General features: G+C 40.5%; 1 protein-coding gene across 2 annotated transcripts in view; it reads left to right on the top strand.

Moving 5' to 3' along the window:
* The window catches only part of FIG4 (FIG4 phosphoinositide 5-phosphatase), a 60,364-nt gene extending 48,763 nt beyond the window's left edge, over window positions 1–11,601 (top strand). For both annotated transcript variants that reach the window (XM_081905513.1, XM_081905512.1), the window contains exons 20-23: window positions 1,082–1,277; window positions 6,922–7,004; window positions 8,556–8,642; window positions 11,336–11,601. In XM_081905513.1, the coding sequence (XP_081761639.1) occupies window positions 1,082–1,277; window positions 6,922–7,004; window positions 8,556–8,642; window positions 11,336–11,513 (544 nt within the window). In that variant the 3' untranslated portion in view covers window positions 11,514–11,601. The remainder of the gene's footprint in view (window positions 1–1,081; window positions 1,278–6,921; window positions 7,005–8,555; window positions 8,643–11,335) is intronic.
* Window positions 11,602–12,486: the final 885 nt, after the last annotated feature.

Genomic DNA, 12,486 nt, shown 5'->3' with positions numbered 1-12,486 from the left:
ACATTAAAGCTATTTTAATTAGGTGCTTATATTCTAATGTTTTTGCACCTTAGTTTAAGATGCCTTAGTCAGTGTCCTAGTCAAAATGACAGGAAGACCCAAGCGTTCGGGGACAGAATAAACTGTGGTTATAGTTGAGAACAGTGGATAATATCTAGTGTTACTCAGAGTTAGATCCATTGAAGTCCATTGATTTAAATACTTACAGCAATCAATTTCAAATTAGTGGTTTGTATCCAGTGGAGTTCTGTCAGTGCAAGGACTTCCACTACCTCTTCTCTTCTTGATCTGCTCACCCAGCCTTCCATCTTTTCCAGGGTTTTCCCCCAACTCTCTTGATCAGATTTGGGGGTGCATGGAAAGATAAGAGAGAGATAAAGAAATGCTTGTACTAATGGGACAACTTCATTGGATACAACCCATTGGACTGAAATAGGGTAGATCCTTTAAAACCAACAGGACCCATTTACTTCATTCCATTGATTTCATTGGGCCTACTCTGAATATGACTGTTGAATACTACCGTACTTAATAACAGATAATTAGAGAACCCAAAGGCCTGTGACATAAATGGAAAGTAACATATATAGCAGAGGAGTCCATAGAGCATTTTTCATAGCAGCATTGTGATATGACTGAGAGTTGGTGGAGACACGATGCTCCTGGTTTCTTTATCTGTGCTTATGACAAAGGTGGACTGCAAGGTGCATGTTTTGAAAGGTCGCCCCCTTCCCTTCAGACCCCCTCCTCTCTTTTTAAAATTTATTCTAATAGCCTTAACCAAGACCTGGATATATTGTTTTCTGTTAGGGTCAGTGATGACAACAACATTTGCACTCATAATGCTTAACTGTGGCTAAGGATGGGGAGGCAGAATTTGCTGAAGGGAGGAGGGAACACTTGATCTTGCATCCCATTCCCAATCTCTTAAAGAAACCATTTGGACTTTCATACATGAGAAAAGAAGAGGCTTTCTCTCTCCTTGCCCTTTCACTTCTGTCTCTTGAAGGGAATGGTGATAAAATTGAACTGCCTCTTTCTTGAGATATCATTATGTGTAATAAATTCCAATTTTGTTTAGGAACAAGAGCAATAGAGAAGAAACGGTGCTTCAGCGCAAAACGGCTGCTAGTGCTCCACCACCACCCAGCGAGGAGGCCGTGTCTAGCAGTTCGGAGGATGATTCTGGAACTGATAAAGAAGATGAGGGGGCTGCATCTCAGCGTTCAACGCCAGTGAAAATGACAGATACGGGAGATAATGCCAAAACAACAGAAGTAAGGAAGTGTGCTAACCCGCAAAGGGACAATATCAGCACATCTCTTTCTTTACACAGCATATTTGTTCCAGTGTTGTGTTTGATTTGTGTTTAAGGCTTACTAAAATGAACATCTCTCTCTACATGTTAGGGGCTTTCCTCACTCAGCAGTAAGAGAAGGTACTATATACTTTTAAAAAGAAGACACTTTAAAAAAAATACCTGTAAAACAAATATGTGGAAGCTTGGAGGCAGATGTAGTTCTTAAAGCAGTTTAAAACTTCTCTCTTAACTCTTTTTTAAGGGAGCAAGGTAATATATTAGTTTTAAAGCTGAGTTATAGTGTTGATTTGTATTAGTTGTTTAAATTAAACTAGGTAATTCAGCTAGGAGTGAAAGATGTGTTAATAGAGGATTGGCTTAATACAGAAATATGGCTTAATAGAGCTCTTTCAAATACGAACACTAATCTTTCCAGATGACACTCCTGTGCAGACTTCAGTACCATTATAATATTTCAGTATCTGGGGATGTTAATGAAGATCTGTAAAAACAATAACACCAAAACAGATTAGCAATTTTATAGCAGCAGAATCTGGATTTTAAATATTGCACAAGGGAATGAACACAGCAGGCAAGTGATAGGAAGAACGCAGATGATGATGCCACTTGCTCTGCTGTGACATTTGTGGGGAAGCCCATGGCTCCAGCCAGTTTTCCTGCATGATCATTGCTTGAAGTTAATTTTCTTGTTTCTAGATAAATTTACTGTAGTTTGGAGCACCTTGATGAATTTGGAAGGTCATAGGCTGGCCCAAACCATTTGTTTCCCCAAGCAGGTGCACGACACTTTATCTTGTAATCCTGCTCGTGATGCTAGGTTTCGCTCTCTCATATTGTGACCTAAGCATGATTAGAGCTGCCCCCAGAATCCTTTACAGTGGAGGTGGCTAAACCGCAACCTATGGGACATAAGCAACCCTCTAAACACTTTTTGTGGCCTCCCAAGTCTCCCTTCAAATTTGTCATATAAATGAAATAAAGAAAAACAGTTTAATTTATTGAACGGTTATGTGGGTAATGCCAGGAGCCAAGATGCCAGAAGGCTTTCATGGTCACCCAAGGCCCTTTCAGATGTGGGCAGGATGAATTAGGAAGAAGCAATCCTTCAGGACCCAAGCCATTGTGGGTTTAGTAGGTAATCATAGTAGAGGAATGGGACGTGGGTGGCGCTGTGGGTTAAACCACAGAGCCTGGGACTTGCCGATCAGAAGGTTGGCGGTTCGAATCCCCTTGATGGGGTGAGCTCCTGTTGCTTGGTCCCTGCTCCTGCCAACCTACCTGTTTGAAAGCACGTCAAAGTGCAAGTAGATAAATAGGTACCGCTCCGGCGGGAAGGTAAACGGCGTTTCCATGCGCTGCTCTGGTTCGCCAGAAGCGGCTTAGTCATGCTGGCCACATGACCCGGAAGCTGTACGCCGGTTCGCTTGGCCTATAGAGCGAGAGGAGCGCCGCAATCCCAGAGTTGGCCACGACTGGACCTAATGGTCAGGAGTCCCTTTACGTTTACCTTATAGTAGAGGAATTTAACAGTCTGAATCCTTCCTAACCCACTGAATGGAACATTATACTCCATTTGGAGATTTAGCGCAAGAAAGTCTGATTGAATTTAATTTGTTGAATCCTAATTTGACCTAATGCTACAGTCCTACGCACATTTACTGAGAATAAGTTAAGTGAGTTGAGTGGGTTTTATAAAGACTTTGCCAAGAGCAAAGTGCTGCTTGCACAATAGGCTTTTCCTTCTTTTTCTTCTCTGATGTATCACCCTAAAAAACTTTCCTGAAGGTCAGGGAACCCTCAAGAAAGACATGGGATGTAGTGGTGGGAATGTGATAGGAGGAAGGGGGCAGGAGAACCCATTTGCTCTTCTATTCACGTGAAATTTGTCTACAATCTCTTGTGACTCCAAAGTAAACTTGGTTAATGAGATCATCCTTGCAGTCTCTGAAAGTAAATGACTTCGCTCATCATAGCCATGAATAAAGTTTAATAATTACTGTGTCTAATGATAGTGAAACAAAATTACTATTATCACTTTTCTAAGAATGACTTACTTATGGATATTATTTTCCAAGTCTTTTGGTATGCCTATAAGAAGGTGCTTATTATCTAAAGTCAATCAGTTGCCAGGTATGCTTTTCCTTCATTGCCATGGGTTGTTTCTGTGATAATAAGCAATATTTGACACAGAGGCCTAAGCAAAAAGTTAGAGAACTAATGTCCAATGGTTTGTGTTCATTTTGGGGGTGTACTTGGGGGGGGCAGCAGGCCTCATTGCCCCTCTACAAACCTTATTTGAGGCTCTTTCAGGAGAGGCTTACTTTGTGATGTTGATGTGGCTGCTCAGAAACACGAGTTCAAACATGACTGGACAGGCGCTAGTAGTTCAAGTCTTTGAATTGTGCCTCTAGAGTTCAAGGCCCTCAAACTTGACCTTTTATATTCCTGGTTTCTCTGTTGTGTTGGCTTGTCAGTGATATAATTCATCTCTTTGCAATCAGCCTCTCAAATAAAGGAAAACAGTTGTCTAATGTTGATATTTCCATGTGAAAGCACTGTAGTCTAAACTATCTTTGTTCTCAATGTACAAAACATTATTTGTGTTAACTAGACCCCTGATGAAGAGTTCTTCGTAAAATGTAAATTAAATAAATAAAGGATTGTCCTTTATACTCACATCTTGCATGATGTGCTCCAGATATTCAAAAGAAGCTATTTTCAGATGTTTACAAATTCCCAGTTGTAATCATATAAGAGAGGAGCGTAGGGTCACACATGTTTACCCCAGCTCCCATTCATTGTGTCCCACATTGTCCCTTCCCCAAGATTATCCATGGGATGAGGACACGTCTGCTGTGGGACAACCTGTGGCACATACATTTGCCATCCACATAACTTGAAATTCTGCTCAGGGACTTACTAGTCGTCTTACTACATGTTTAATATACATCTTACGAGATGTTTAATATACATCTTGTTTTGAGATGTACCAAGTGAAGTACCTTTAGATATTTTAGTGTTGTTTTTTATAAGAAGGGTTGAATGTAAAGAGTCTGCTGTACAAATGAGACACACTTCTTCTGCATGCATGGGACCCAAAAGTATATCCAGCCCTCTGGAGCCAGTTTTGGGGTGGTGGCTGCAGACAGCGAAATTGGCAACACTACTCCCTGCTATTTCCAGGTAATTTAGTGGGATGTATGGGAGGAAACCTTTAGTTTAAAAAGCTATTTGATGGGATCCAAATAGGTTTTTGATTATAGAATTTCATGGCATCCTGAGAGTTAGACAATCCATTGTCTGTATTTTTCATCTGTTGTCTTGGCTGGTGACTTGGCATGATTTTTAACCTTTTCCCTATCCACTTAAGCACCTGGTTTTCTGACAGCATGGCAGTGAATTGCCTTGATCAGTTGCCTAGCTAACTCACCGTCCTCCCTTCACACATTTCAACAACGGGGCGGGGGGGGGGGGGAAATGAGTCACAGGGAATTTACGGGAAAATAAAGGAGGCATTGTGAGATAACAAAAATTGTTCCCGTAATTTAAAAGAAAAAAATGGATGGCAAGGTTAAATTAAAGTATGAAGTAACTTTGACACATCTGCTATTGAAGTCTAATGTAGCATTGCAGCTAATTTATACTAGCTTAATTTCATAAATGTGCAATTATCAGGAACCTGAAAAGAAATGACAGTATGCTTTTGTATAATGTGCCCCGAAAACATCTAAAGATACATGGCGATGATAGTATTGTGAAGGCTTTATTTAATGTTTTGCTTCTTAAAAGGAACGTGAAAAATTTAACATGAGTCCACACAATGCAGTACTGTATATCTATACACATTTTAAGTTCAGAGTCCTCAGAATTTTCATGCAACTGCCATTCTGTGTGATAGCACAATATTTTTTTGTGCCTTGCACACCTAAAACAAAATGTTGCAGGATGGAGAACCACTCTTTAGAGATTCAGGTAACCTGAGTTCGAGCAGTATGAGCAAAAAGGGAGCTCCAAAAAGATCTCTCCAAACAGAGTGACTAGGCATTAAAATAGCAAATGCAATTCAATGTGATCAAGGGTAAAGTGATGCACATGGAGGCAAAGAATTCTAACTTTATATAAAAGCTAATGAGGTCTAAACTGGAATGAGATCTTGGGATCATGGTGGATAGCTGAATGAAAATGTCTGTCTAGAGTGCAGCGGCTGTGAAAAATGCCGTTCTTGTGTTTGGCATCGTTAGAAATGGAATTGAAAATAAAATTAAATTAGCAAATTCATAATTGGTTTATTAGAAATATATTGTTTGGCTGTTTTGTTCATTGGCTGCTTTGTGAGGAATGTTGGAATAGGCCTTTATAAAAATCCACGGTGCAGTCCCATTTCAAATACTGTGCATCTCAAAGAGAGCATTGTAAAGCTGTAAAAGGTTCAGAAAAAGGCCACCAGAATGACTGAGGAGCAACTCCTATGAGAGGAAAGATTATAACATTTTGGGCTTTTTTTCTTTAAGGAAAATGCAAGTAAAGGGGAACATGATAGAGATGTATAAAACTGATGCATGGTGTGGTGAAAGTGGACAGAGAGCAGTTTTTCTTTCCCTCTTATAACGTTGGAACATGTGATCAACCAATGCATTTAAATGTTAGAAGATTGAGAAGGACGTACTCCTTCACACTTAAACTATGGAATTCACTATTACAAGATGATAGTAATGACCACTAATAGTCATTACCACCAGTCAATAGCTCTGTTCATATTAAAAAGGTAAAGGGACCCCTGACCATTAGGTCTAGTCATGACTGACTCTGGGGTTGTGGCGTTCATCTTGCTTTATTGGCCTAGGGAGCCGGTGTACAGCTTCTGGGTCATGTGGCCAGCATGACTAAGCCGCTTCTGGCGAACCAGAGCAGCGCACGGAAACACCGGAGCGGTACCTATTTATCTACTTGCACTTTGACGTGCTTTCGAACTGCTAGGTGGGCAGGAGCTGGGACCTCACAACGGGAGCTCACCCCGTCGCAGGGATTCGAACCGCCGACCTTTTGATTGGCAAGTCCTAGGCTCTGTGGTTTAAACCCACAGCGTCACCCGCGTCCCTTCTGTTCATATTACCAATGGCTATTAGCCATGGTGGTGTACTATCTCCAGTATCTGACAAAGAATACCTCTGAATGCCAGTTACTGGGAATTACAAGTGGGGAGAGTTCTAGTGCACTCATGTCCTCTTGTGGGTTTCAGTAGACATCGGGTTGAACACCATAAGAACAGGATGCTGCATTAGATATAGTGAGGTACCAAGATGGAAATGCTTCAGTAGGACACAAAACTGGCAAATAAAATTTTCTCGCTGCTTTTAGAATTCCCTGTTAGTGGAATAATTTTGTTTAATACTGATACGTAGCTCTCAGCTCTATCATGAAGTAGCAGTTGTTTACTTCGGAAAAACTGAAAAAATGTTGCTCTTGAGTATTGTCTTTTTATTCATTCTTTTTTTTTTGTCTGGAAGCCACCTTGCATTTGTAAGAGGCAGGTATAAATGTTTAAATAAATTTTAAACCCAAGATTTATTCTCACTAATATTTCTCTTGTTTTGCTGCAGAATGTAGTACAGCCTATAAAAGATATATATGGGATTAACCTCTCAGAATCTCCTTCGGAAGATGATCTTGGCATATACACAAGGTAACGTGTTTCTGATTATCTCACTGATGCTAGCAGGGAACAAATTTTTTAAAAGTGAATAGTAAATGTGTATGTTCCAGACAAAATTAAGCACATTTTAAATTCCACTTTTTTCATTGGGAATGTTCACAATGTATTGAAATCCAAAAGATCTTTAAAGGTCCTTACCTTTTGCCTGGATTATGCTCATTGGTTATCTATATATAGTATTTATCAAGCTGCACAGCAGCCCCATAATTTAAAAAAATCCTGGTCTGCCTCCAGGTGGCTTACATTATTTCCCTCTGCTCCCAAGTTTATCTTCAAACAATACTGTGAGTTAGGTTAGGCTGAGAGATTGTGACTAGCCCATGGTCAGCTTCATGGAGAATTGAACTCACATCTGCCCTATTAGCTTAGTTGTAGAGCATCTGCTTTGGATTTCAACATCTGGTATCTCTAGGTAGGACAGTGGGTAATCCTGACTGAAACCCCTGCCAGTCAGTGTGGACAATATTGAGCTACACAAACCAATGGTCTGACTTGGTATAAAGCAGCTTCCTATGATTCAGTCCAACACTGGCTCTTGGGAACCTGGGATAGCACACTCGCTAGAGCATGAGACTCTTAATCTCAAGGTCATGGGTTCGAGCCTCACATAAAATCATAGAATTGTAGACTTGGGAGGGACCCCAAGGGCCATCTAGTCCAACCCCCTGCAATGCAGGAATCTCAGCTAAAGCATCCATGACAGATGACCATCCAACTTCTGCTTAAATAGCTCCAAGGAAGGAGGGAGACTGTTCCACTGTTGAACAGCAAAAAATTCTTGCATTGCAGGGGGGTGGACAAGACTAGACTGAAACTAAAGCCTGGGAGGTGATGCAGGGATCCACTACCAAATTTGTTCATCCTCTTCTGTCTTACCTATCTTACTACTACAGTGCAGGCCTCAGTGGCTTCTTTGGCGTCTATAATAATCCATGGAAAGGCGGGGGATGGTGCCTCTACCAGCTCTTGTGCCCTTTTGCTAACTCTGCAATTATATTTTTATGTAAAAATATAGTCTCTCTATATCTAAGAAGCATTGTATTACACAAGATGGCTTACAACAGTTAAAATAGCAATATGTTAAAAAATCCAGTCTATGTCAGGGTTTGCTACTTATGTGCTGTTGCAACAAGTCTTGCACTCACTGAGTGAAGTTAAAGGAATCACATAGGTCTGGGCCATGTGCAAAGTGCCAGCTGAACCGAGCTTCTCAGGAACACACTATGACTAAAACTGATTAGGCTTTTAGTGAGATTCATAACGAAAAGATGCCTTGAAGGGCCTCCAAAGTACCTAGATAAAAGTGGATTTTTAAAAATAAATAAATTCAGAGCTACTGCATTACTCACCCACAATATTAGTGTCAGGAAAAAAGTGTGGTGTATGTTCCAGCTGCCCTTTATGGAACTTGATGTCCCTTACTTCAAACTGTATGACTCCTATATAGCCGCAAAAGACATGTTATTTTCCTTATTTCAGAAAGTTCTTTTTCCATTGTGATTTTTCTGCCTCTATTCATAGGTTTGTTCAATTGGGGCACAGTCAACACAAGCATGACAAGAGTCACCAACATCTTTGTTGTAAGCACTTAGACGGGGTTATAAACTTGTAAGTACTTGCTGTCTTTTATTTTTCGGTTCATGCTCTTTCAGTGCCCCTTTTCCAAATCCCCTTCTCTCTCTCTCTCTCTCTCTCTCTCTCTCTCTCTCTCTCTCTCTCTCTCTCTCTCTCTTACTCTCACAGTTCACAGTGGTATTTGTATATTTTAGTTAGGCTTTGTATTTTCAGAGACTGCTGCTTTATATGCATTATATAAGACAAGTGGTAAAATCAAAGTGGTATGTAAGAAAAATAGGACATTGGCTTAGGGCAGGCATAGGCAAACTCGGCCCTCCAGATGTTTTGGGACTACAACTCTCATCATCCCTGACCACTGGTCCTGTTAGCTAGCGATGGTGGGAGTTGTAGTCCCAAAACATCTGGAGGGCCGAGTTTGCCTATGCCTTGCTTAAGGGCGAAACAATAACCATAATTTACAGGTCTTCACTGGCATATGCAGTACACAGAGGCTTCTTTGCAGACACTCTAGTTCTTACGTTATAGTTATTTACTTATATTGTTCCATCAGTGTGAATGGTGCTTTACAGCATACAGGAGGATAATTCCCTGCCCCAAAGAGTTTACAATCTAAAGTTAGTACAGTGGAAACAACAGAGGAAGGCAATGTGCTGGGGGTTTTCATATTTGAGTTTAGTTACAGACTCAGTTGCAGTAGGGCATGGGAACTAGGGCTAAAAGTGCCATGGAAAAGGTGGGTTTTGGGGGTGGGTTAGAAGGGTGTAACAGATGCGATTGTCCAGATGATCTGGGAGGCATTTCTTAGCATACAGAACAGCAAAGGATAAAGGGAACAGTCTTTACAAAAAGAGGAAAGGTCGCAGACGATTTATTGAGACAAAAGCAGAGAGATAAAAATAGGACAAGGCCATCAGAGATTTGAAAGCAAGAACAAGGTACTCTTGGTGGATGTGGGAGTGGATAGAAACCCACTATAGAGATTTAAGTGACGAGACAGGTAAATGTTTTTCACAACAGAGCACTAGATAGCTGTGAGATAGCAGAAGACCAGAGAGACGTTTATGCTAAAGGAACAGAGAGGAAGGGCTTTATTTTCACAATCATATTGTAAAAGAAGTGACACAACTTAAAAATGGCCTGAGCATTGGCAACACATGAGAGAAAGGAGTAAAAGATAAAGGCATGGCTAATTACCAGGGTGGGTAATAAACTTCTACATTCATAAGGAAAGTTTAAGAGGAGAGGGAAGTATGGGAGGAAAGATGAGAAATACCGAGTTTGAAATGATATTTAAGAAGAAATATCAGAGATGCAGTTTGAGAAGCTGGACTGGAGTGAGGCAAACAGTTCAGAGATCAAAGAGAGGGAGGTATCATCTACATACAGGTGATACCTTTGGATTTGATAATCTCACCTAGGGACATTAAATATATAGAAAGTAAATCAGAGGGCTAAGAACAGATTCTTGAGGGACCTCGGCATGCGCCCCATCTGCACTATAGATTTAAACCAGTGCCATACCAATTTAAACATTCATGGCTTTCCCAAAAAAATCCTGGGAAGTGTAGTTTGTTAACAGTGCTGAGAGTTGTTAGTAGACCCCTATTCCCTTCACAGAGCTTGGAAAGAGGAATTGACTGTTAAACCACTCCAATAACTGAGTTTCCTCCTATGAAAACATTGAAATAATGATTTGGTAGAAGGATTGACAGCTGAGGACAGAATCGTGGAGCTCCATAGCATGAAGGCAGTTATGCAAGAGTGGGAGCGCCTTTGTCAAAGGCAGTGGGAGGGCCAAGGAGAATGATACCTTTTACATCAATGTAAAAAATTCCTGTGCAAATTTCCTGTTGTGCAAGCTGATCAATATTCATTGGATCCAGAACGTTTAATAGTTAATGGTTTTTAAATATGTGCAGAATCTCCATCAACCATAGCAAAATTATCTCCATTAGAGATGCAGTTTGCCACCTAATGTATTTTAGAAAACTGTCACAACAATGCTTCCCCTTTCTTCACCATCCCTTGAAGGGAGAGAAAATCTATCTCTGGAAGTTAGAGCTTATAAAGCTGTGTGTGATTCTTAGAAAGAAAAAACTTCTCAGATTGAAACCTAGTGACAGACAGGTGAGCGGGCAGACGTGTGTTGTTGTCGGCGAGGCGTGCGATTGTCAGTGGCGGTCAGGCGGGTGAGCGAGTGTCGGCAATCCCCCCCAAAAAAGAAGCTTAACAACTCTGGGCAATTTCCCCACATTCGCTTAATTTGGAGTCCCCCAAAATAGGGGCCGTGTTGTACACGGGACACGTTATACACGGAGAAATACGGTACAGGTGATGACAGATTAATAATAAAACAGAACATGGGCTGTATTTTTTATTGGCAAAAGGTGACTCTTCATTCTGCTTAGATGCAGCACATTGTTGCTAAGATACCAACCAATTAAACCCTCAACAATGTTTTGCAATAAAACAGTCTACCTGCAGTTTAAAATATATTATATTTTATAGATCATAAGTGCTTATTACTAGAAATCCTAGTAGAAATTATCGCATTTCAGGATTTCCCCCTCCCTTGTCTTATCAACTTAACTTACCTACTAATGCAAAATGGCATGGAATCCTTTGAGCCTACAATGGTGATGTATATAGAATTCATGCCTAACCTCCTCTTTTATGGTTTCTCTGTAGTTTAACGCTAGTTTTATTTAATTTACTTTTCACAGAACACACATCTCTGCTTTCTCCCAAGACAACATTTATGAAGTCCAGCCTCCTAAAGTAGAAAGAAAATCTATTGAGATATTTCATGCTCACATCCAGGCTGGCAAAGGCATCATGCAGCCATTGGGAAAAGAAGACATCCTCCTGTATCGAGAATACATTAGAAACAGATACATGTGAAGAAGAACTGTTTCTGAGTCCTCTGACAGCCTGAATCACTGAGTCACAGTGGAAAAGTAGATATCTCTATTATATGCTTCCCTCCACCGTTCGTCAGATGGTTCATAGCCTATCATGACTTTTTTTTGTTGGTAATTAAGTTAGAAAACAGATACAAATATCCTCACTTTAGAAACAAGAGAGAGTGCCTATTGATAAGACTTGTGAACTGTTCAGATTAATTATGTTCTCTTTAGTTATCTGTGTTGCTTAGGTCAAATTTCTTGGGCACTTAAGTATATATATAGGCACTTACAATACATATAGCCAGCGGGGAGCAGTTGAGAATGCTTTTCACAATTATGGAGTTCCTTGTACCCCAGTCTGGGATTACAAGAGTTGTAGTTCCAAAACACCTGAACGACACCATGTTGTCTACCCCTGGTCTAAGCAGTATTTATCATGTGACTGCAAATAGGATGTGTTTGTAGTCAGAGTGCTCTAAAAGAAAAAAAAGATAGAAGACACATCCATCCAAGATGTTTGTAGGACATGATCTGAGGGTAGTATTATATCTGTCTACTTTATCGATAGCAGGAAGTGAAAATGTGCCAGCAAGTTAAGTAATCATACTGGGAATTGAAATGGCACTTGGCTCTTGTTCCACCTTCTCTCTTGAGATGTTGGCAGGGTCCCAGCAGCATCTATGGAAACATTATTGTGTGCTGCAAAGTAATTTCTAAAACTTCCCAGATCAGAGCTGAGTGTCATTAAAATTTTATTTGATAAAGTAGTGATGTGTTTGGCAATTAGGTAATAGAGATTAGAACTTACTGTGGCATGAGGCATGGAGCATTGCACTGATGTACCTAGCTGCATATGGGAGGATTATTATTCTGGAACACTAGTGTGTTCTCATAAGCTTCTGTAAATTTATATGAAAACTGGATTTCTATTGGATTCGGGGGGGGGGGGAATGGCTTCCTGTTGTTTG

Source organism: Podarcis melisellensis (assembly GCF_964234715.1).
Source record: "Podarcis melisellensis genome assembly, chromosome: 3".
Lineage (NCBI taxonomy): Eukaryota > Metazoa > Chordata > Lepidosauria > Squamata > Lacertidae > Podarcis > Podarcis melisellensis.
Note: the sequence above shows the minus strand (reverse complement) of the source record. Positions and strands in the feature narration are given on the sequence as shown.